This window comes from Thalassophryne amazonica, chromosome 15, assembly GCF_902500255.1.
Source record: "Thalassophryne amazonica chromosome 15, fThaAma1.1, whole genome shotgun sequence".
NCBI classification, from domain to species: domain Eukaryota; kingdom Metazoa; phylum Chordata; class Actinopteri; order Batrachoidiformes; family Batrachoididae; genus Thalassophryne; species Thalassophryne amazonica.
In genome coordinates, this window is record NC_047117.1 from 41868868 (window position 1) to 41895518 (window position 26651).

General features: G+C 45.3%; 1 protein-coding gene across 1 annotated transcript in view; it reads left to right on the plus strand.

Annotated features, from left to right (window-relative positions):
* The window catches only part of c3a.1 (complement component c3a, duplicate 1), a 259058-nt gene that overhangs the window by 54172 nt on the left and 178235 nt on the right, over positions 1-26651 (plus strand). The window contains exon 9 of the mRNA XM_034189134.1: positions 23624-23744. Coding sequence (XP_034045025.1) covers positions 23624-23744 — 121 coding nt within the window. The remainder of the gene's footprint in view (positions 1-23623; positions 23745-26651) is intronic.

Below are 26651 nucleotides of genomic sequence, written 5' to 3' on the forward strand. Positions count from 1 at the left end.
GCCCTTTGTGTCATTTCCTTTATTTTTGCATAGTTGGCAAAGTTAATTGTTCCACGTGTATGGACAAATGTTAATGTGACATGCAGAGTGAACTTACACATAATCTTCCTAGTGTTTATTTATTTGTTATTGTAGAAAGCAGTGTCTACAGCAATATTGATATCTGACATTTTGGCACAAAGCAGGGCACAGCGCAGTACAAGTGCGATTTCTTGTTTCCAACCAACACAGACGTTGATGTGTGCTCATTTTTGCTCCTGTGGTTGTGTTGGTGTTAAACTGATGTAAGTTCAGGCACAGTACTGATACACTGTGATCACAATGCAGTACAAACCGATTCTCCCACAGACCACCAAAACATGTTCTCAAGTTGTGTGTCATTTTTCTGCTTTGTATATGGTGCAATAGTCACACGTGTCTTTTGACAGCCAGATTCATGAGGCACATACTCTCTGCTTGTAGATAGTTGTACAATGATCCACTTGATCACATTATACTCAAGCAAAACTGAATTAAAACTAAATTTAAAATTAAATAAAAGTCAAACCGAATGGACTAACAAAACTATAATCACTATTATATAACCTATAAAACATTTATAAATAATTTTATTAATTCTCTATAAACCATTTAAGTAAATGTGATCATTAGTAGGTCATGATTTACAAATGTAAAATCAGACACTATTCATTAGTGATAAAAATACTTTACAAATCATATTTTTATTGTTTTTACATTTTTTCCTTACAAATTTTTAAGCCTTTACTAAGCATTAATAAACCATTAGTTGATGCCCAATGTATAAGTTATAACATTTGTAAAGATTGCATTAACTACTTTTCCTTATTCCTCAATACTTTATGTATCATTTGTTAATAATGTACATTTTCTTTCAATGTATGAATAAGCCTTAACTGAGCATTAGATAAGCATGTGTAATATCCTTGTGGTGACTACATTTGTTTTATAACTTATTTATATATGCTTAATATATATTTTAATCACAATCTCAAACAGATGACCAATTCACTTTTATATGTCCATTTATAAATGCTTATGCTTAAGCTCCCATTCCTGTCTAAGATCCTCGAGAGGGTGGTTTCAGACGAACTGACACTCTTCCTGGGTCAGAATAACATTCATGACAGGTTTCAGTCCGGTTTTTGTAGACAACACTCTACGGAAACGGCTCTTTTGAAAGTGTCCAGCGACATTATGATGTCTGCTGATGCTGGGAAATCCACCGTGTTGGTTCTTTTGGATTTGTCCTCTGCCTTTGATACTGTTGACCACCAGGTCCTGCTGAATAGACTGAGGGATCATGTCAGACTGTCGGGGTCAGTTCTTCGGTGGTTTTTTTTCATATCTGTCTGGGCGCAGCTTTAGCGTTTTTGCTAACCAGATAAGGTCAGAGTCTGCGGACCTGTTATGTGGAGTCCCTCAGGGTTCTGTATTGGGCCCCATTTTGTTTTTATTGTACTTGATCCCTTTAGGTAGGATCATTCAAAGATTTACTGATGTCTCTTACCAGTTATTTGCGGATGACATCCAGCTTTACTGCTCCTTTAAGCCATCTGAGATTAAGAGGCTTGATTCCCTCCTCCATTGTTTGGTGGAAATTAAACAATGGCTAACAAATAACTTTCTTCAGCTTAACGCAGACAAAACAGAGACATTGGTTATTGCCCCTGATGCCCATATTCCAGGTATTCAGCAGTACTTGGGAGACCTGGGCCAGTCTGCTAAATCATGTCTTCGAAACCTGGGTGTCATTTTTGACAAAGACTTGTCGTTGGTACAGCATTGTAAACAGCTGACGAGGAATTGCTTCTTTCAATTAAGAAATATCTCTAAGCTCAGGAAAATGGTGTCTCGAAATGATTTAGAGCTTATTATTCATGCTTTTGTGTCAACACGTTTAGACTATTGTAAAAGTTTGTTTTCATGTCTAAACAAGAAGGAGTTGTGTCGACTGCAGTTGGTACAGAACTCTGCAGCAAGAATTCTGACACAAGCTAACAAAAGGACTCATATTTCCCCAATTTTAAAGGAACTTCATTGGCTGCCAGTGTCCTTCAGGATCAATTTTAAAATTTTGGTTTTAACTTTTAGAGCTCTACATGGCCAGGCGCCTCCCTATATCTGTGACCTCATCCAACCTTATGCCCCTGCCAGGGCTTTGAGGTCTGTGGACCAAAATCTGTTGATGGTTCCTCGCACCCATTTTGCAACCAGAGGAGGCGATCCTTCCAGGCTGTTGCTCCCAGGCTTTGGAATGGTCTCCCGCTCTCTCTGCGCTCACTGGACTCTGTCGATACTTTTAAAAGCCAACTTAAAATTTTCTTTTTTACTCAAGCGTTTGCTTAGTTTTTAGGCTGCTCTGTGATCCTATGTTATGTTTTATGTTTTTATGTCTTGGCCATTGTCTGATGTTTTGTGTGGTGTACTCTGCTTTTATGTTGTGAAGCACCTTGTGGCTCTTGTATGTGAAAGGTGCTATATAAATAAAATTTACTTACTTACTTACTTACTTACTTACTTATCAATGCATTAGTAAACTTAAAAATACTATTATAAAGCCTTTACAAGCTGTTAGTAAAGTATTTGGTGTGAGCCTAACTAAAGTGAAAGTTACATTTGCATTTTTAACTCATTTGTAGATGCTAATTACATATTATACTCAGAGTTACCAACAGCTGACCAATTCACTTTTATATGTCCACTTATAAATACTTATCAATGCATTAGTAAACTTAAAAACACTATTATAAAGCTTTTACAAGCTGTTAGTAAAGTATTTGGTGTGAGCTCAACTAAAGAGATGGATAAATTTACAATCAATTTTGTAGATGCTATTTATATGTGTTACGCAGAGTTGAACAGTTGACCAATTCACTTTTATATATCAATTCAGAAATACAACCCCAATTGCAATGAAGTTGGGACGTTGTGTAAAATGTAAATAAAACAAAATATAATGATTTGCAAATCCTCTTCAACCTATATTCAATTGAATACACCACAACAACAAGATATTTAATGTTCAAACTGAAACACTTTATTGTTTTTGTGCAAATATTTTCTCATTTTGAAATGGATACCTGCAACACGTTTCAAAAAAGCTGGGGAAGTGGTATGTTTACAACTGTTACATCACTTTTCCTTCTAACAACACTCAATAAGCATATTGAAGCTTTGTAGGTGGAATTCTTTCCCATTCTTGCTTGATGTACGACTTCAGTTGCTAAACAGGTCTCTGTTGTCGAACAACCCCAGTGGGGTTGGTTGTTTTTGTGCAAATATTTGCTCATTTTTAAATGGATGCCTGCAACACATTTCAAAAAAGCTGGGACGGGGCAACAAAAGACTGGGAAAGTAGATGAATGCTCAAAGAACAGGTGGAAACAGGTGAGTGTCATAATTGGGTATAAAAGGAGCATCCCTAAAAGTCTCCGCCGTTCACAAGCAAATGTAACACTACGCCTAGCGCGTAACTGACTGCGTTAGAGTATGAAAGTTATCAGAAATAGGTTCGGCCACGGAGCCAAGGTGGGAACAAAAGTCAGACAGCAGGGATGATTTTAAGAAGATGTCTATTATGAGTTTGATGATACAGTTACAGAAAATGATACAGTTTACATGTGTATAAATAAATAAGATATGGGAATAATATGCTGTATATATATATATATATATATATTTCATAACCATGCATATGTAAATACAGTGGGGAAAATAAGTATTTGACCCCCTGTCAGTTTTGCAGGTTTTCCCACCTACAAAACTTTATCGTAGGTACACTTCAACTGAGATACAGAATCTAAAAAAAAAAAAAAAAAAAAAAAAATCCAGAAAATCACATTGTATGATTTTTAAATAATTAATTTGCATTTTATTGCATAAAATAAGTATTTGACCCCCTACCAACCAGCAAGAATTCTGGCTCTCGCAGACCGGTTAATTTTTCTTTAAGAAGCCCTCTTATTCTGCACTCTTTACCTGTATTAATTGCACCTGTTTGAACTTGTTACCTGTATAAAAGACACCTGTTCACACACTCAATCAGTCACACTCCAACCTGCCCACCATAGCCAAGACCAAAGAGCTGTCCAAAGAGCTGTCTAAGGACACCAGGGACAAAACTGTAGACCTGCACAAGGCTGGGATGGACTGCAGGACAACAGGCACGCAGCTTGGTAGAAAACAACAACTGTTATGATTATTTATTAGAAAGTGGAAGAAACACAGGATGACTGTCAATCTCCCTCAGTCTGGGATTCCATGCAAGCTCTCACTTTGTGGGGTAAGGATGATTCTGAGAAAGCTCAGAACTACACAGGAGGACCTGGTCAATGACCTGAAGAGAGCTGGGACCACAGTCACAAAGATTACATTAGTAACACATGATGCTGTCATGGTTTAAAATCCTGCAGGGCAGCAAGGTCCCCCTGCTCAAGCCAGCACATGTCCAGGCCTGTTTGAAGTTCACCAGTGACCATCTGGATGATCCAGAGGAAGCATGGGAGAAGGTCATGTGGTCAGATGAGACCAAAATAGAGCTTTTTGGAATCCATTTCATTATTCAATATGAAACTTCTTTCAAAGTCAAACAGTTTTACAGTGCACTATAAATAAATTGAAATTACTGGCACCATATAAACCTTCAAATGCTTTCATGCATTGACAAATAAAATAAACACTCAAAGTGCAGACATAATGTTGTGCAATGTAGTTCAGTTGGTGGAATTAGGTGAAAGCCAATTCAAACAATCACAGCCACCTGAGCATTCAATCCAAAAGTTTCAAAAACTGGCATACGGCCAGACCTTCCGCAAATGAGGTAATAGGGTTACTGCATAATGTTTTGCCAAGAGGTTGGCTTTATAAATGGGGGAAAAAAGTAGACACTAAATTTAAACCTGTTTGGCTGTGCTAACCGGAACTATCTTAATGCTACTTCAGCATTAGCTTAGCACAAAATACACACACACACAAACTCCTGCCACACCAAAAGTCGCACGAGCCATAAAATGTACGGAGCAAATTCACTCACCAGAGAGTAAGGGTGTTTCCCAACAGTACGGGATGGGTGTCCAAAGGTTGTAGACTGTGTATCTGTAGTATTGTTTACATAATTAGCGAATTAGCATTGCACCCATTTCACCGTAATATAATGAAAATGGAAAAGCGAACAGACTCACCAGCGGGAGGATATTCCACAGATTATAGGTGATGGTCTAGTGGTTAAGGTGTTGGGCTTGAGACCAGAAGATCCTGGGTTCAAATCCCTGCCTGACTGGGAAAATCACTAAGGGCGCTTGGGCAAGGTCTTTAATCCCATATTGCTCCCGGTGTGTAGTGAGCGCCTTGTATGGCAGCACCCTGACATCGGGGTGAATGTGAGGCATTACTGTAAAGCGCTTTGAGTGTCTGATGCAGATGGAAAAGCGCTATATAAATGCAGTCCATTTACCATTATATGGCAAGGATGACCATAGCGCGGTTTCCAGGGTTTATGCAGAAATGTCGGCATTTTTTGGCAAAAACGCCAACACCAGCCACAGCAGAGAGCAGCGTGGGTCCGTAGCGCAGCAGCACATCCAAGCCGTGAGAGCCACAGTCAAGCAGGAGGAAGTGAAAGTGGGCAGAGATATATAAAGGAAATGACCCGTGAAAATAAAACCACAGCAGGAAGCAGGGGCGCTACGTCATGTGGGTTACACAAAGATGGGGCGAGGGACACCACTTTGTGAACAAATGTGTGAAAAAAAATAGTCCAGCAGTTTAAGAACAATGTTTCTCAATGTTCAACTGCAAGGAATTTAGGGATTCCATCATCTACAGTCCATAATATAATCAGAAGATTCAGAGAATCTGGAGAACTTTCTACACGTAAGCAGCAAGGCCAAAAACCATCATTGAATGCCAAAGACCTTCGATCCCTCAGGCGGCCCTGCATTAAAAACTGACATCATTGTGTAAAGGATCTTACCGCGTTGGCTCAGGAACACTTCAGAAAACCATTGTCAGTTAACACAGTTCCTCGCTACATCTACAAGTGCAAGTTAAAACTCTACCATGCAAAGCAAAAGCCATACATCAACAACATCCAGAAATGCTGCCGCCTTCTCTGGGCCCGAGCTCATTTGAAATGGACAGACACAAAGTGTAAAAATGCACTGTGGTCTGATCAGTCCACGTTTCAAATTGTTTTTGGAAATCATGGACGTTGTGTCCTCCAGACAAAAGAGGAAAAAGACCATCCACATTATTCCCAGCCAGCCCAGTCTCACGTTTTTTTTTTTTTTCGTGCTCTCGTGACGAAATGAGACAAATTTTCGTCACGGAGCTTTTTTTTTAACTCACTATTACTAACCCTACTCCCACCCCAAACCCGTCATAAGGTAACCTAATCTTACTCCTTCCCCCCACCCTAACCATAACCACCCTCGACCCCCCCTGCTTCACTTTTAATTTCGTGCAGCCATCAAGGAATGATGAGAATGAATTGTGCTGCCGTGATGAAAATGAGGCCGCTTTTTGTCACAATATCACGAACCAATAGATTAATGTATATTTCATGCTGCTGAATCATGACTTGCCGTGAGACCAGGTTGTCCCAGCGCAAAGTTCAAAAGCCAGCATCTGTGATGGGCAACTTACACATCTGTGATGGCACCATCAATGCTGAAAGTTACATCCAGGTTTTGGAGCAAACATGCTGCCATCCAAGCAACGGCTTTTTCAGGGACGTCCCTGCTATTTCACCAAGACAATGCCAAGCCACATTCTGCACGTGTTACAATAGTGTGGCTTTGTAGTAAAAGAGTGTGTGTACTAGTCTGGCCTGCATGCAGTCCAGACCTGTCGCCCATTGAAAATGTGTGGCACATTATGAAGCACACTCTTTAATTAGAGAGCAGGTAGCAGCTAAAAGAACAGAAGAGGAATGTGATGAACAAATAATAGGTGCAGAGAGTTGTTATTGTGGGATTCTTAAATGGTTATAGAGAATTAAAAAAGCATTTATAAATGTTTTATGAAGACATTACACATTTTGTTATTAATAATTATTAAGCCATCTATTTATGTTCTTACCAATGAGTAGCTAATAAAATAGAATGCTTAATAATTTGTGAGGGAAAAAATGTAAAGACAATAAAAATATGATTTGTAAAGTATTTTTATCACTAATGAATAGTGTCTGATTTTACATTGTAAATGATGAACTATTAAGGATCAGCTTTTCTTGAATGGTTTATAGAGAATAAAAAATAATTTCTAAATGTTTTATAAAAACACTACATATTTTGTTATTAAAAATTATTAAGCCATCTGTTTATGTTCTTACCTGTGAGTAGCTAATAAAATCGAATGCTTTGTAAATGTTTTACAAATAGTTATTTAAGCATTTACTTACACTTTATAAATGCTTTACTAATGCTTCATAGTGTGTAGTTAATACAAAGTGTCAGACAAGGCACAGACTGTAAAAAATTAGGACAATTTACAAAATGTTTGATGGATCTATGAATCAGGACCTCAAAGCAAATGGGACGAAGCCACAATAATCCAGCAACCACAAGGAGAAATGAGGTACAAAATTATTAAGAGGTGATGACCAAAGTAACTGCAGGTGTGCACAATTAACTGGATGAGAAACAAGTATTTTTAAGGGCCAGACCGTGAATTGCGCAACTCTGCCAAACAGCACCAGGTTGGGGGGTTGGGGGCAGACAAATGAAGTCAATATAAGTGAAAACTAATTGAATAAAGCAGACACAGAATGTGGAGTTAAACCCACAAGCATACACCAAAGGTATACTTTATATGGGAAAAAATATGAAAGACCAGAGACCCAATACCATAGAGCAAACTGCAAACAAAATCCACAAAACCCAAATACAAAAAAAGACTAGACAAACACTGTAAGTAGGTTGTGACAGTACTCCCCACCCCCAACAACCCTTACCCCACATTTGCCAGCAGCACAGAATCCAAAACAGAAAAAAAAAAAATGTGCCATAACAAAAATAATAACAATAAGCAGATGTGGTGGCCAAGTGGTTAATGCACTTGGTTTCAGTTCAGAAGGCTCCGGGTTCAAATCCCACCCTTGCCACATTTCTCCATGTAATGTGGAGTTGCTTCAGGAAGGGCATCCGGCGGAAAACCTGTGCCAATTCAACATGCAGATCCACCTTGGATTTGCTGTGGCGACCCCGAGTGCAAACAAGGGAGCAGCCAAAGGGACTTACTAGAGCGGAGGCGGCCAAAAGGTGGGAAAAAACTAAAGACAGGAACACAGAAGGAGATCCCAAACTAAAACTGGATGGCAGAAGACCAGAACGTGGCCAGGTGGCCACAACAGCAAAGACATGAAAACTTCAGACAATAATGGTGAAGTGAGCTGGCAGGATGGCTGATCAGAGATATAATACAGGGAATGCCAGACGGCCAACCGAAGACAGACAGATAATCGGGGAAGGTCAGGCAGTGCAGACAGATCATCTAGACAGTGACACAGTGGTTTACAGGGAACAGACACATTATTAGGGTGCAGTCTGGAGGCTGGTGGAGAGCAGACAGGTCAACAGAAAGGCGGTCAGGTGACTACCCGGGGGCACTGACATCAGGAGAGCGGCCGGACAGCCATTTTTAGACCTCAGATGTCTGGAATTCATCCCCATGACCTGGATTGGGACTGATCCATGCCATTGTCCAGTCACAGCAGATGGGTCGGTCTGCACCTGATGGGATTCAGATCAGCATCATGGGAGGAAGGAGGAGGAAGAGGCAGTATTGCAAGATTGCTGTGCTAAACTGTTTAGGCTCAGGTGATAGTGGCGGTTCTGTAAACAGGGCCGGCCCAAGCCTTTATGGGGCCTTAAGCAGAATTTTATTTGGGGTCCTCCTACCATCACCTCAGCACCAGATGCCTCATTATTCCATAGGCTACACTGTTATGTGTGTAACGTACCCACAATCATTAACATCATACAGGTGTCATTCTTGTTTTTAACCTTAAAGGGATAGCAAACTCATAAATATGTTTTAATTAACTTCTACATACAGAGTGATGTATAAGTATGGCTCATTAATTTAACTATTTGAAAGTAACATCAGCAGGCAGGAGTGTTGGGAAAGTGTAGGTACACGGACCCACAACAGGGGGCGCAAATGAACGGACAATGGAGGAAGTCAAATAACAACACTTTACTGTTGTGAATGGGCACAACAAATACAACAGATTACAACAATGGACAAAAAGCCAAATCACAAAAGGTGTCGTGTGGGCAGGCTCGAAGATAGGAGACGTCTGTCCAAAGCAGAACCGGAACCACACGATTTCCTCCGCCACCAGACCCCGGGAATACTGGAGCCGCCAAGTCCTGAATTACCAGGTGGCCACTGCCTCCGTGTGTCGGACCTGGTACTGCTGGCGAGGAACAAAGAAACAATTAAATGTGGGCGCGTTTGCACCCAGCAATCCGCACGGCAGGAAAACTACCTCCACCTCTTGTTGGAAAAGGAGTCTGTTATACAACGCACAAAAGTCACAAAAGGTTACTGTCACACAGTTAGCTGAGAATGTTACCTTCCAGGTAGAACGATATCTTGGCAAAGAGGTGGAGACGTCGTCCTGCTGATGTACCCCTGCTGATCAGATGATTGGTAACAGCTGTTGCAGGTGATGCGTGACAGCTGTCACCCTGGCTGCTCCTGTGAGGCGGCTGCGCCCTCTGGTGCCTGGAGCCCGCACTCCAGACAGGGCGCCCTCTGGTGGTGGGCCAGCAGTACCTCCTCTTCTGGCGGCCCACACAACAGGACCCCCCCCTCAACGGGCGCCTCCTGGCGCCCGACCAGGCTTGTCCAGGTGGCGGCGGTAGAAATCGGCCAGGAGGGCCGGGTCCAGGATGAAGCTCCTCTTCACCCAGGAGCGTTCTTCAGGACTGTACCCCTCCCAGTCCACCAAATACTGGAAGCCCCGGCCCATCCTACGGACATCCAAAAGCCGGCGTACAGTCCAAGCCGGCTCACCATCGATTATCCGGGCAGGAGGTGGCGCCGGACCCGGAGTACAGAGGGGTGAGGTGTGATGTGGTTTAACCCGGGACACATGAAACACAGGATGGATCCGCAGTGAGGCCGGAAGCTGAAGCCTCACTGCGGCTGGACTGATGACCTTAAGGATCTTGAATGGGCCGATGTATCGGTCCTGTAGCTTGGGGGAGTCCACTTTGAGGGGAATGTCCTTTGTGGATAACCACACCTCCTGCCCTGGCCGATACGCAGGGGCCGGGGTCCGCCGATGGTCTGCATGGGCTTTTGCCCTCGTCCGGGCCTTTAGCAAAGCAGAACGGGCGGCACGCCACACCCGACGGCACTTCCGTAGGTGGGCCTGGACCGAGGGCACACCAACCTCTCCCTCAACCACCGGAAACAACGGGGGCTGATACCCCAGACATACCTCAAAAGGGGAGAGGCCGGTGGCTGAAGACACCTGGCTGTTATGGGCATACTCGATCCAGGCCAAATGGGTACTCCAGGCCGCCGGGTGCGCGGCAGTCACGCAGCGCAAGGCCTGTTCCACCTCCTGGTTTACCTGTTCTGCTTGCCCGTTGGTCTGAGGGTGGTACCCGGACGAGAGACTCACTGTGGCCCCCAGTTCCCGGCAGAAGCTCCTCCAGACTTGCGAGAACTGGGGACCGCGATCGGAGACGATGTCTGTTGGAATCCCATGCAGCCGGACGACGTGGTGGACCAGGAGGTCCGCTGTCTCCTGGGCTGTTGGGAGCTTCGGGAGGGCCACAGAGTGGGCCGCCTTGGAGAATCGGTCCACTATCGTGAGGATGGTGGTGTTACCCTGGGACGGTGGGAGGCCCATGACAAAATCCAGGCCGATGTGGGACCAGGGGCGATGAGGCACAGGCAGCGGCTGGAGTAAACCTGATGCCCTGCGATGGTCAGCCTTGCCCCTGGCGCAGGTGGTGCAGGCCTGGATATAATCCCGGACGTCGGCTTCTAGGGACGCCCACCAGAAGCGCTGCCGGACAACTGCCACGGTTCTTCGCACCCCTGGATGACAGGAGAGCTTGGAGCCGTGACAGAAGTCCAGGACTGCAGCCCTAGCTTCTGGTGGGACGTATAGTTTGTTCTTCGGCCCAGTTCCGGAGTCCGGGCTTCGTGCCAGGGCCTCCCGGATGGTTCTCTCTACGTCCCAGGTGAGGGTGGCCACGATAGTGGACTCCGGGATGATGGGTTCCGGTGGATCCGACAACTCCGCTTTGACTTCATCTTCATGTACCCGGGACAAGGCATCCGATCTCTGGTTCTTGGTCCCGGGACGGTAGATGATCCGGAAGTCAAAACGGCCGAAGAACAGTGACCAGCGGGCTTGCCTGGGGTTCAGCCGCTTGGCAGTCCTGATATACTCCAGGTTCCGGTGGTCAGTGAAAACCGTGAATGGCACGGACGTTCCCTCCAACAGATGTCTCCACTCTTCAAGAGCCTCTTTCACCGCAAGGAGTTCTCGATTGCCGACGTCATAGTTCCGTTCGGCCGGGGTCAACCTGCGGGAAAAATAGGCACACGGGTGAAGGACCTTATCGGTCTTCCCGCTCTGGGAAAGCACAGCTCCTATCCCTGAGTCTGAGGCGTCCACTTCAACCACTAACTGGCGACTAGGATCGGGCTGCACCAGAACGGGTGCAGACGAGAAGCGCCGTTTCAACTCCTTGAACGCGGCATCGCAACGATCCGACCAGGTGAAGGGGACTTTTGGTGAGGTCAGGGCTGTCAGGGGGCTAACTACCTGACTGTAGCCCTTAATGAACCTCCTGTAGAAATTTGCAAAGCCGAGGAACTGTTGCAGCTTCCTACGGCTAGTGGGTTGGGGCCAGTCTCTCACCACCGCAACCTTGGCCGGATCAGGAGCGACGGAGTTGGGGGAGATGATAAACCCCAGGAAGGACAAAGATGTGCGGTGAAACTCACACTTCTCGCCCTTCACAAACAGCCAGTTCTCCAACAACCGCTGCAGGACCTGACGTACATGCCGGACATGAGTCTCAGGATCCGGAGAAAAGATGAGTATATCGTCTAGATATACGAAGACGAATCGGTGCAGGAAATCCCGCAAGACATCATTAACTAATGCTTGGAACGTCGCGGGGGCGTTTGTGAGACCGAACGACATGACCAGGTACTCAAAGTGACCTAAGGGGTGTTAAATGCCGTCTTCCACTCGTCTCCCTTCCGGATCCGAACCAGGTGATACGCATTTCTAAGATCTAGCTTAGTGAATATTTGGGCTCCATGCAGGGGCGTGAACACTGAATCCAACAAGGGCAACGGGTATCGATTACGAACCGTGATTTCGTTCAGCCCCCTATAATCAATGCATGGACGAAGTCCGCCGTCTTTTTTACCCACAAAAAAGAAACCTGCACCCATCGGGGAGGTGGAATTCCGGATCAACCCGGCGGCTAAAGAGTCCCGGATGTAGGTCTCCATTGATTCGCGCTCAGGTCGTGAGAGGTTGTACAGCCTGCTGGACGGGAACTCAACGCCTGGAACCAGATCAATGGCACAATCGTACGGACGGTGGGTGTGAAGGGGGAGCGCCAGATCCTTACTGAACACATCCACCAGGTCATGGTACTCCACCGGCACCGTCCCTAGATTGGGCGGGACTCTGACCTCCTCCTTAGCCTGGGAACCGGGAGGAACCGAGGAACCTAAACATACCCGATGGCAGGTCTCGCTCCTCTGAACCACTACCCCGGACGGCCAATCGATCCGGGGATTGTGTTTTAACATCCAAGGGAAACCGAGAATCACACGGGAGGTGGCAGGAGTCACAAAAAACTCGATCTCCTCTCGGTGATTTCCTGACACCACCAGAGTTACTGGTGGTGTCTTATGTGCGATTAAAGGGAGTAGGGAGCCATCTAGTGCCCGCACCTGCACAGGCGAGGTAAGCGCCACCAGAGGGAGCCCTACCTCCCTGGCCCATCTGCTGTCTAACAGATTCCCTTCAGAGCCCGTGTCCACCAGTGCTGGGGCCTTCAGGGTTAAATCCTCATAAAGGATTGTAACTGGGAGTCGTGTGGCAATATGGGTATTTCCCACGTGAATGATTTGACCCACCCCTAACCCAGTTTCTAGGGGCGGGCGTTGGTGTTTTAACCGCTCGGGGCAGTCCCTCACTTGATGCTCTATTGAGCCACAAACAAAGCACGCTCCGCGGGCCAGCCTCCTCTGTCTATCTGGTGCCCTAAATGTGGCCCTGCTCGTGTCCATAGCTTCATCAGCAGGGGGAGCTGTAACCACACGGAGCATAGAGGCCGTGGAGCGTGGGGAGGGCGGAACTCGGTCGGAACCGGAAGGGAGAGGGACGGTGCGTGCCCGGCCACGCCCTTCGTCTCGTTCCCGACGGCGTTCTTCTAACCGATTGTCTAATTGTATAACGAGATCAATAAGCCCGTCTAAATCCCGCGATTCGTCCTTGGCCACCAGGAGCTCCTTCAGGACCAACGACAGTCCGTTTACGAAGGCAGCACGGAGGGCAGTGTTATTCCAGCCGGACCTCGCAGCCGCGATGCGGAAGTCGACTGCATAAACAGCTGCGCTCCGGCGCCCCTGTCTCATTGACAGCAGCACGGCTGAAGCGGTCTCTCCTCTATTTGGGTGATCGAACACTGTTCTGGACTCCCTCACAAACCCATCATATATCAGAAGGAGCCGTGAATTTTGCTCCCAAAGCGCTGTAGCCCAAGCGCGTGCCTTGCCGCGAAGCAGATTAATTACATAAGCTATCTTACTAGCATCAGCCGCGTACATGACGGGACGTTGTGCGAAGACGAGCGAACACTGCATAAGAAAGTCCGCGCATGTCTCCACGCAACCCCCGTACGGCTCTGGAGGGCTTATGTATGCTTCAGGGGAAGGTGGGAGGGGTCGTTGAACGACCTGTGGAACGTCACTGTTGCGCACAGGATCAACAGGAGGGGGAGCCGCAGCAGCGCCCTGAGGGCGCGCTTCCACCTGCGCGGCGAGAGCCTCCACCCTGCGGTTAAGGAGAACGTTCTGCTCGGTCATCAGATCCAGCCGAGCCGTAAAAGCGGTGAGGATTCGCTGCAACTCACCGATCATTCCTCCTGCAGACGCCTGTGCGCCCTGCTCTTCCATTGGCCGTTCAACAGCCGGTTGACGCCCCACGGGGTCCATGATGTTGGCCGAGATATCCTGTTGGGAAAGTGTAGGTACACGGACCCACAACAGGGGGCGCAAATGAACGGACAATGGAGGAAGTCAAATAACAACACTTTACTGTTGTGAATGGGCACAACAAATACAACAGATTACAACAATGGACAAAAAGCCAAATCACAAAAGGTGTCGTGTGGGCAGGCTCGAAGATAGGAGACGTCTGTCCAAAGCAGAACCGGAACCACACGATTTCCTCCGCCACCAGACCCCGGGAATACTGGAGCCGCCAAGTCCCAAATTCCCAGGTGGCCACTGCCTCCGCGTGTCGGACCTGGTACTGCTGGCGAGGAACAAAGAAACAATTAAATGTGGGCGCGTTTGCACCCAGCAATCCGCACGGCAGGAAAACTACCTCCACCTCTTGTTGGAAAAGGAGTCTGTTATACAACGCACAAAAGTCACAAAAGGTTACTGTCACACAGTTAGCTGAGAATGTTACCTTCCAGGTAGAACGATATCTCGGCAAAGAGGTGGAGACGTCGTCCTGCTGATGTACCCCTGCTGATCAGATGATTGGTAACAGCTGTTGCAGGTGATGCGTGACAGCTGTCACCCTGGCTGCTCCTGTGAGGCGGCTGCGCCCTCTGGTGCCTGGAGCCCGCACTCCAGACAGGGCGCCCTCTGGTGGTGGGCCAGCAGTACCTCCTCTTCTGGCGGCCCACACAACAAGGAGACTGCATTTATAGTAAACACGTTAAATAGTTTAATTTCTTTCAGATGTGCAATGGTGTGCAAAATGTTCAATATCCAAATACAAAATAGAATCAAATGACATTCACATTATCTTACAGAAAAATAAAGTTGTAATCAAAATTAAATACTTAAATAATAAATACAATACTTAATCTCCAAAATGAACATAGAAATCCACAACATAACAGCAATGTGTGTGCATAGCAATGCACAAACATTACACTGGGGGCTATTGCTTTAACTTTGGCCTGCAAACCATTGAGAGCTGAGCTACTTTTCCCCACCTTTGCACCAAATTAATCTGAGGAGTTGATCTGCCCTGCTGTTTAAGTTTTTCTTCGTAAGGAAGACTATCAAATGGCTTCGCCAAAATCCGGTCCACAACATTCAAATTGTCTGCCATTATGTGCAGCTTGCTACCTAGCTAGCTCGCTAGCTGGGACTGGCGCGAGGCTAGTGTGAAGTTTGTCCGCCTGTGAGTGCTTTGTGACGGTGGAGGAGCTCAGCAGCACCCGCTGCTCGGTAGGGACAGAAACTGCGATAGAAGTCAGAAAGAGTTATAGAAGTCAGTCTCCAAACACAAGCAGCTACAAAAAAAAAAAACACACCAGAAATAGAAGCTCGATTTGTCGCTAGTCGTTTTTAACAAATAAAATTCCGCTAAGAGGATTAGGAAAATCTCCGGTTCAACTCAGAACAGAATGAAAATGCTCCCACGGATGTTTACACCAAAAGATTGCTGATTCGCTCATTTCGCTATCAATCAAAAAGGGATTCAGCCTCAGACAGATCATCCAATCATCATGCAGAAGCTGAGCATCCGGGCCTGCCAAGGCCAGCCCACTGCCCCATAGACCCCCAGACACGCTGAGCGTCCGATGGGCGGGACAAAGCCCAGCATTTATCCAATGACTCGTCTCGTTTCGCTGCATGCTTTGTGTCGCTATTGAAGTCTGTGGATGCTCAGCGTCCACACTGTTTAAAGCACTGTGAAGCTGCGGGTTTGAGTGAGAGGAAAGCTGCATCATTACCAGTGATAAGAAGCTGATTCTGAACAAAAGTTGAGCGCGTTGTAGCGCATATTTAGTCAATGACATGTACCCACAACTGTATATATTTGATCACTTATTTTTTGACATTTTAGGGGAAGCTGAGCTTCCCTTGCAGTCTTAGAGCAATCGCCTCTAACTTTGACACCTAAAGCACTTTACACTAAACGAACGGAGCATTTCGCAAATAATGACAACAAAAATTGTAATATTGGACATGCAAACCTACCTTTGTCTTGTTGTTTTTTCTCGTCTTCCAACTTCTTTTTTCTTTTCTCCACTCCAGAGGGATAATTTCTTTTCTGAGACATGACTTGCACTCACTTCATTCCTCACGATTAGTCATCGACCACCTGACCCAAGCGGTGCATCTAAATTTGCCCAACGGTGGCAGCAGCCAACGGGAGGCATCATTGGTATTTTGTCAAAATGAATTAATTTTTTTCGGGTGTAATACAATTTTGTTTAAATTATTCAATATTATTTTAATTTCTTGTATATATTTACTTTTTGATCACAACATCTTGGTGCTCTTGGGGCCCCCTGGTGGCGTGGAGGCCCTAAGCGACCGCGTAGTTGGCGTATGCCTTGGGCCGGCTCTGTCTGTAAATCATCTACCTGCATACATATCTCAATCTAGATTGTCAAAATAGTCTTAACTGACCCTCTACAGAAAATATATGTGCTTACAAATCAGCACATTTAACTGATATCTGTTTCAATGAGACACGAATCACAACCCTGTTACAGCTAAATGATAATAAGGGTTATAAACCCAACATTCCAAGGCTGGCATCATGTTGTTTAATCAACATCTTAAAATTAAACACCTGCCAGGTTTATCTTTACCCTACGGGTGAGCAAAGTAGTGACAGCAGGGTATTGTTTTCACTGATGTGTCTGTGTGTCTATTAACAAGATTAGGATGGCTCGACAGATTTCCTTCAAACTTGGTGCATATTACTTAGATAGATATCTAGAGGTGACTAGATTTTGGAGTGGTTTGGTTAAAGGTCAAGGTCAATGGTCCATGTCAGACCATCAACCATGGTCCAAAAACATTTTATATATAACAGGTCTGTCAATAAAGTATAGGTCCTTTTTATTTTTTTCAAAAACTATATGGATTTCATTCATATGTTTTTACGTCAGACATGCTTGAACCCTTGCGCGCATGCGTGAGTTTTTCCACGCCTGTCGGTGACGTCATTCGCCTGTGAGCACTCCTTGTGGGAGGAGTCGTCCAGCCCCTCGTCGGAATTCCTTTGTCTGAGAAGTTGCTGAGAGACTGGCGCGTTGTTTGATCAAAATTTTTTCTAAACCTGTGAGACACATCGAAGTGGACACGGTTCGAAAAATTAAGCTGGTTTTCAGTGAAAATTTTAACGGCTGATGAGAGATTTTGAGGTGATACTGTCGCTTTAAGGACTTCCCATGGAGCGAGATGTCGCACAGCACTCCCAGGCGCCGTTGTCAGCCTGTTTCAAGCTGAAAACCTCCACATTTCAGGCTCTATTGATCCAGGACGTCGTGAGAGAACAGAGAAGTTTCAGAAGAAGTCGGTTTCAGCATTTTATCCGGATATTCCACTGTTAAAGGAGATTTTTTTAATGGAGGAGGTGTTTTTCCTGTGCCGCCGCACCGCGCCGGCTGCGTCCTGACGCGCGGACCCGTCCGCATGTCTTTCATTAAAAAAATCTCCTTTAACAGCCCTCATATATATATATATATGTACAAGGTCTGTGATAAAAAAGCAGTCCTTTTTATTTTTTCAAAAAATAAATGGATTTGATTCATATGTTTTTACGTCAGACAAGCTTGAACCCTCGTGCGCATGCGTGAGTTTTGTCATGCCTGTCAGTGATGTCATTCGCCTGTGGGTAGGCTTTGAGTGAGGTGTGGACTCCCCCTCCCGTCGGAATCTCTTTGTCTGAGAAGCTGCAGGGAGACGGCGCACGTTGCTTTATCAAATTTTTTCAGGACTGGTGAGGGATATCCGTGTGGACACTATTCGAGAAATTCAGCTGGTTTTCGGTGTAAAGTTTAACGGCTGATGAGAGATTATGGAGTTTCTTTCGCTTTAAGCACAGCCCACAAAGTGGATCGGCGCGGTCGGAGGTGGCGTCCGTCTGGCTGTTTCGAGCTGAAAACATCCTAGTTTAAAGCTCTGTTCACCCAGGACGTCGTCAGAGAACAGAGAAGTTTCAGAAGAAGCCGGCATCAGGAGTTTACCCGGACATTCCACTGTTAAAGGAGATTTTGTAATGAAAGAACGTGCGGACGAATTTGCCGAGTCGGATCCATGACGACGTGGCAAATCCGTCTGCGCCGCGACATGAAAAACACCTCCGTGTTGAAAACCATTTGTAAAATTCAGTTGGCTTTTGATGGCTTTCAACAAATGAGTATCTGAGAAATTGTTTAACAGCTTGGGCATGTTCCAACTTGTCCGTTAAGGTTTCCAACGGAGGTGTTTTTCCTGTGGCGACACCCTGCGGTCGGGTCCAGCCCGACATGCGAATCTGCCCGCACGTTCTTTCATTACAAAATCTCCTTTAACAGTGGAATGTCTGGATAAACTCCTGATCCCGAATGCTTCTGAAAGTTCTCTGTTATCTCACGACGTCTTGGGTCCACAGAGCCTGAAATTAGGACGTTTTCAGCTTGAAACAGTGAGATGCCGCCGCCTCGGAGCGCAGATCAGGCACCATGGGCCGTCCCTACGGCGACAGTAAAACTCCAAAATCTCTTATCAGCCGTTAAAATTTTCACCAAAAACCAGCTGAATTTATTGAATGGTGTCCACTCAGTTGTGCCTTACAGGTTTTTAAAAACTTTTTATCAAACAAAGCAGCAGTCTCTGAGCCATTCCTAAACAATGAAAAAATCAACGAGAGGGTGGGCCACTCCTCACTCAAAGACTGCCCACAGGCGAATGACGTAACCGACAGGCGTGAAAAAACTCTTGCATGCCCACGAGGGTTCAAGCATGTCTGATGTAATCACACGTGATTCAAATCCATATAGTTTTTGAAAAAAATAATAAGGTCCGTATTATAGGTATTATTAGGTATTATTATTATTAGGTGTATATATATATATATATATATATATATATATATATCAAGTTTGATTTGATTCCTTTCATTGCAAAAGTAAATGGCACACTAACATGGTTTCAACAAATCTGCGAAGAAAATTCTGTTGGACTTGTTGTTGACCGGTGTTTACTGTTCTTGTTGGCCCTGCCCGAGCCACAGATGGGGTCCGGCAAGGGCGGTGACTGAGGAGGCTCTGCGGTCGTGTGGGGACCACTGACAGCAGGAGAGGCATGTAAGATTCTGGCTGTGGTGACGGAAAAGAGGTCCCAGAGTCTGGCCCAGAGATGGTTGTGCGTGGATGAATGTCTGAAAGCTGAGGCATGGTTGAGGCTAGGATATTGTGTACCTCATGGAGAATGGATAAGAACAATGAAACTGTGACTGGATCAAACAAAATGGTGGGAGGCTGGAGTTTGTGTAACAGTTCCTGTAGGGCAGAGGCATGGGTGTGTAGGGATGGTATGTCTATGTTATGGGTAATTGTTGCTAGCTACCACTTTTTCTAGAATTTTAGAACAAAATTTGATATCAGCCTATAGTTTTTCAAAATATTAGGGTCGAGATTAGATTACTTAAGTAATGGTTTATTCACTGCAGATCAGAACTGGTCATGGTCTTGGTCTGTTCATTCCAAAGTCACTACCTCCTTTGTACATGGACTGCATTTATATTGCGCTTTTCCATGTGCATCAGTCACACAAAGTGATTTACAAATAATGCCTCACATTCACCCCGATGTGAGGGTGCTGCCATACAAGGTACTCACTACACACCGGGAGCAACTAGGGGATTAAGGGCCTTGACCAAGGGCCATTAGTGATTTTCTGGTCAGGCTGGGATTTGAACCGAGGATCCTCTGGTCTCAAGCACAACGCTTTAACCACTAGACCATCACCTCCTCCTGTCAGTGAGGTAGCTGGAGATCCAAGTGACTAGGTGGGAGTCTACCCACATCCTGCTCATTTTGTCCTGAAGCACAGTGAGTGCCACTGGTTGGAAGTCATTCAGCTTGCTGGGCCTGTTCTTCTTAGGAACTGGAATGATGCATGAAGTCTTCCAGACAGTGGGCACTCTCCCTAGATGCAGGCTAAGGTTGAAGATATGTTGTCTTGGTTCTCCCAATTCAGTCACACAGGTCTGCAATAGTTGAGGACACACCTTGTCCAGGTCTGCAGCTTTCCTGGGATGAAGCTTCCTCAGCTGTTCTCTGACCTGGTCCACAGTAATGTATGGAGAAGGTTGTGTTGAGGTGGGGGAAGGAGGAGGGGGCTGCTGTTGTGATGCCTGGGGGGAGGTGTGCTGAGGGAAGCAGAGATGGCTGCAGGGGGGAGGGGGAGGGACAGGGGGAGCATGGACTGGTGAACCAGCTGAAGAAGTTGTTAAGTTTGTTTGCCCTCTAAATTGTCTCTGGTCTTTGTCTTATGGCCTGTGATGGTTTTCACACCTTCCCAGACCCCCTTCATTTTGTTTTCTTTCAGCTTCTGTCCACCTTTTTCCTGTAGCTGCCTTTTACTTCTGTCATGTAGTGTTTCACCTCCTGCTGTGCTGTCTTCATCGCCTCCATGTCTTTGCTTCTGATGGCAGTCTTCTTCATGTTCTAACAGAGAGGAGGTCATCGATATTGCAGTAGGTTCTATGGCTCTAATAGATATAGTCAGTAACCGGTCCATTTCAAAAGAGGACTCAATGCCAGACCATCGACAACTCCACTTCATATTGAAGCCAGGAATTACAGAACCAGTAACTTATAGAAACCCAAGAGGGGCTGACTGGGATCTTTATCATAACACCCTGACATCCCTCATGGGAGTAGAACTGTCAGCATCAAAACTGCACAAGATATAGAAACTGAAATTTTCAGTTTACAGGAATCTGTGTTGAAGGACTACGAGATGGCTTGTTTTCAGAAGACCTGGAAGTCTGGTAAGAAGCCATCACGGTGGACACCAGAGCTAAGAGGACTCCGGCAAGACGTCGGGGCCAAGTGGTGCAGATATAGAGCCCAAACATCTGGAAAAACATGGGAGCAATATGTTAAGACTAGAAATAGGTACAATGCAGCCATTAAGAAAGCCAAAATACTTTCCTGGAGAACCTTCTGTGGAGAAGTGAAGTGCCTTCTCCAAACTGTACAGAATCTTGGAATCCAGTCAATCACCTGCAGTTCTTTTGTCCCTCATTCAGCGCATTCTGAACATTCTCCTACTGAGGTCCGTGCAGTGGATGAGCCTCCTTGTGTTCCCACTGTGGAAGACTGTAATATAGTGGGTAAGATAGTATAAGGTAAGTAGAGTGGAATAGGCAATCAATTTGTGTGGCCCATATAAAATTTGTGCCATTGATAGGATTTTCCCTGTTCTTCAACAGAGTTCTATAACTCAGATGTATTAGGCGTGTCTGGCCAATGGCTATGTTCCCAAATCGTGGAGACTGGCCAGCGTGATTTTTGTACCCAAGCCGGGCAAACCTTCTTACAAAGAAGCTAAAGCATTTAGATTTATCAGTCTCACATCATTCTTTTTGAAAGGTTTGGAGAGACTAATTCATAGATATGTCAGAGACGGTGTCCTTAAAAGGTCACCATTCAATGTAAAGCAGCATCCATATTAAGCAGGACTCTCCACAAAGACTGCCCTGCATGATCTTGTTATGAGAATTGAAAGAACCCTGTGTCATTGACAGTATGGATTTGGGTCTTTTCTTGATATTCTGGGGCCATTAATGCATCAGTTGATTCTATCACAGTAGCTCTGCAGTCCAAACATATGAACAGCACTGTCACCAGATGGATTGTTGCCATGCTTCAGTCTAGAAGGGCAGCGACTTCACTTAGTGACAGCGCAGTGACAATGGCAGTGAAGCACAGAGAAAGTACAGTTCAAACTGGAGTCAAATTCCTTGTATTCTTTGAAGATAAAAGCTTTTCTGATTCCGATTCTGCACCCAGATAGCACCCCGTTATGGTGTAGTATGTGCTGATATCTTAAGATTCTCTTTACTGCAATTAAATCTAACATTGCAAAGAAAGGTTTGGCTGTGTGCCACCAAGAGCTACCAGGCCACAGGCTGGTTACAAAAGCCTTATTGACACTATTGGCATCCTATAGGCCAAGGTGAGTCTCTATGATGAGGCTGTGCAGTCACTTACAAATTCATCTGAAGTTTCATGATACGCAGAGCTAGGTGAACGGGTTGGCCACTCGTTACGGTATGGTTACCAGTGAAGTGACCTGATGGCAATGACAACCTATCCTTTACTGCCAGGTCTCTTCAGAGGTTTCTTGGGTACAGTTGGAATGACTGTGTCAAACAAGTGGTTACATTAAAAATCTCATGAGATTTCTGACTTGTAATGTGAGGCAGTGTCAGCTATGACATTTTGGACATGAGACGCATTTCTCTGTGCATGATCCAGCAGGTAGGATCTCAGATAGTGATCTGAAACTGCAGATGGGTTGGAGGCACCAGATACATTTGACCACTGAAGTTCAATGAAATGCCCAAAACAATAAAACAATCAGTTCATGTTCATAACGCTCACAGATGTGACTGATCATCTTAGAATTAATTGATATTGATGTGAAACACTGATGTAGTGTTACAGAATTTAGTTGTTCAAAGTGGAGTTCGTGATTTTACATTTGCGAGGGAATCAATTTTTACATGAGTAGTAGAGTTGTTTGTGGCAGGGCATTTGGCTGGCTTTCTCTAGAAGTTGTCAGTTTGTCAGCCAATTTAAATGTGCCAAATGTGCCAACCAATTTAAACGTGTAGGAAATTAGCATCAGCAAGATGCTGATTCTGAATGACATGCATCCAAACCATCTGGAAAAAGATGTATCTAGCCTGAAAAGGTGGCTGACATCAGAGAGTTGGAATACCGAAATATGCACAGCCATACTGTAGGAAAGAATAGAGGACTCAACCCTTGGTCAGGCAGGACTCAGTCAAGTGGAACTAAAGAGATGGTCACTGAGAGGTAAAGATAGCTGGAGCTCCCCTAGAGAATTTGTGTATTTTTTTATAAACCTACCATCTCTGGTTCTCAAGACCAGGCACCTAAGTGGCTCTACTCTACTCTTTTCTACTCTGCTATTTTACTCTTCCTTTTAGATATTTAGATATCCCTTAGTATACTAGCATAGTCCCACCTTAGAATTGGAATATAATATATAAGATATACCTTACTGAATTTTCATGTGGCAATTTCTGCCCATGTCTGTGCCAATCTGAGCCCTGACAGTAAACCGGTCACAATATTGGACAAGCTTTTCATTGACACATGAAATTGTTGTTGGAAATTTGTATTTTGACAGTTTGCTTTGTCTTTGTTTTCAATTTCTCTGAACATGTGAGACATTTAAGTGTGTTTGCAAAAATAAATACAATCAGTATGTCAGCAGATGCATTTAGGATGATTAAAATTAAACAATGATGCCATTGTAAAGAAGAACAATGTGCTGAACACTGCATTTCAAAAAGCATTATTTCATAATGTTCCATTAGGTTGTCAAAGGAAAGGCAGCTGTCACACTGAAGAGAGAGCAAATCACACAGACCTTCAACAACATTGTCGACCTGGTGGGGAGTGCAATATTCGTCCATGTTGGTGTGCTGACTGAAAGTGGTAAGAAAGAAATTATGTATCAGTTTCAACCACTCACAAACTGGTGACAGCTGACATTTGCTACATAGGTAAAGGATGAATGGCCCCAAAACCGAATGTTGATGGAACCAATATTTTTAGAGAAGCTACATATATTAGCTAACAACACTGAACAATTGACTCTGATATTTGCATTCTGGACTCACACAGCAGTCCAGCAGGGGACAATAAATCTTCTATATATTAAAAGTGTGAGTGCATGTAAGTACATAATATATCCATCCATCCATCCATCCCATCCATCCATCCATCCATCCATCCATCCATCCATCCATCCATCCATCCATCCATCCATCCATCCATCCATCCATCCATCCATCCATCCATCCATCCATCCATCCATCCACCCACCCATCTTCTTCTGCTTCATCCCAGGTCGGGTCACGGGGGCAGCAGCTGAAGCAAAGCCGCCCAGACCTCCCGATCCACACACACCTCCCCCAGCTCCTCCGGGGGAACCCCGAGGCGTTCCCAAGCCAGCTGCGAGACGTAGTCCCTCCAGCGTGCCCTGAGTCTTCCCCGGGGCCTCCTCCCGATGGAACGTGCCCGGAACATCTCTCCAGCGAGGCGTCCAGGGGGCATCCGAAAAAGATGCCCGAGCCACCTCAGCTGGCTCCCTTCAACCTGGAGGAGCAGCGGCTTGACCCCGAGCTCCTCCCAAGTGATCGAGCTTCTCACCCTATCTCTAAAGGAGTGCCCAGCCACCCTGATGAGGAAACTCATCTCGGCCGCTTGTACTGCCACCTTATCATGGTGGGGGAGTATGCGTACCTGGATGATCCTAGGAGCTATGTTGTCGGGGGCTTCGTGCCCCAGGTAGGGTCTCCCATGGCAAAGAGGTCCAAGGGGATGGGTCAGACTAAGGGCAGTTCAGAAGCTCCCATTACCAGTATAATATCAAGGACCAAGATGTCATCGGGTACGGTGGAGCCAGGCCTGGGGTTGTGGCCCACGGGCAAGTGCCTGGTGGTCGGCTTTAGCCCACAGGGCCCAGCCGGGACCAGCCCGAAAGAGCAATGTGGGCCCACCCTCCTGTGGGTTCACCACCTGCAGAGGGGGCCATGGGTGTCGGGTGCAGAGAGGACCAGGTGGTGGTCGAGGGCGGGTGTCTCGGCGGCCCGGTCTGCGCTCACAGCCTCTGGCTGTCGGGATGTGGAATGTCACATAATATAATTGTAAATATGTTAAAAACACATAGATAACACATGAAAAAAACAAACTTTTTTCCATTGTGGTCCACTTAAAAATCAAATGACAAAATAGAAGTAAACAAAAAAAAAATAACTAGGATGGCACGCAGTCATATACAGGCCCTCGTATCTGTGTCACCACCTCCCTGGGCCAGCACATCTCCTTGTGAGCAGATGTGGGCAGGTGTGTACAAGGGTAGACACTCATCACACAGTTCATGTTTCGAGGAAATCAGACAATACATAAAGGAGTTATGACAAGTTGATGGTTCATCCATTAGGGGGCACTCAGAGCACAAACAGAGGGGCCAGGTGTGTTCAGGGGCCACCCCTCATCACACATGACATGAAAATTCAAAATGGCCGACTTCCTGTTTTGAGAAGACCAATGGTGCAAGAGACTTGTACGTCTATGCAAGTCATACATGTGTACCAATTTTCATTTCCCTATTCCAAAAAAAACCCTATGGGAAGGGGGTTTTGAATGCTGCAAGGGGGCGCTATAGAGGCATTTTACCACACCCATGGGCGATGCACCTATCACCTGTCACCTGGTTGTCATTCTTGACCTGTGTCTCAATTTTCATGATATGACAAAACTAAAGCCATCAAAAGTAAGAATGTGATTTCATGGTGAAGGGTCAATATTCGGCATGCTGCCACATGGACACCCTATGTTCACCAACTTGTTCTGCATGTTTTAGAAGTGGAATAAAGTTGATGGGTTAAATATGTGACATCAGTACCTGTTTAAGTATAACATTCCATGGCAATGGGTCAAAATGGCGGCACCATAGCGCCCACACCCTTCGACATAGAAAAAAGCTTTTGATATCTTTTGATCAGTATAGTCTCTGGATGATCTGAAAGAAATTTGAAATGCATTGGACAAAATCCCTTGGAGGAGTTCGTTCAAATACAATGTGTGGAAATCATGCCAAAATGACACGAAAATTAAAAATGGCCAACTTCCTATTTGGAGTAGACCAATGGTGCAAGAGACTTTTTTGTACAGGTGAGAAGTTAATATATACAGATGTTCAGGGTGGAGCCCTCATCATGTCCAGCAAGTTTGAAGGATCTGCAATGAAGTATGTGGGCGTGACAGCCCTTTGAAGTGAAAGTTTTACGAAACGTGGCAGCCATGCCTTTTGACCCACAGAAACTTTTTGGATAATTTTTGATCTGCATGGGGTGATGATGATGTTTACCAAATTTGAAGACCTTCAGATGAAATCCCTAGGATGAGTTTGTTCAAATATAAGTGGCCAAAAATGGCAAAAATACCTCAGAATTTAAACTTTAAATCAAAATGGCCGACTTCCTGTCAACATTTCACCATGACGTTGAGACTTTTTTGTGCATCCCAGCATATGTGTACCGAATTTCGTGAGGCTATGACAAAATAACCCCAATGGGAAAGGGTTTTTGAAAATTTGTAGGGGGTGCTATTTTGCCATTTCACATGTGCGTGACCTCCAAAATATCGACTATGCAAAGTTTGGTGAGTTTTTGAGCATGGGAAATGGCTGAAATTGGGGCTTGAAAAGTGTCAAGAATAAATAACAATAATAATAATAATAATAATAATAATAATAATAATCATAATCATAATCATAATAATAATAATTAACAAATAATAATAAACAGCACAGATACAATAGGGTCCGTAATCACA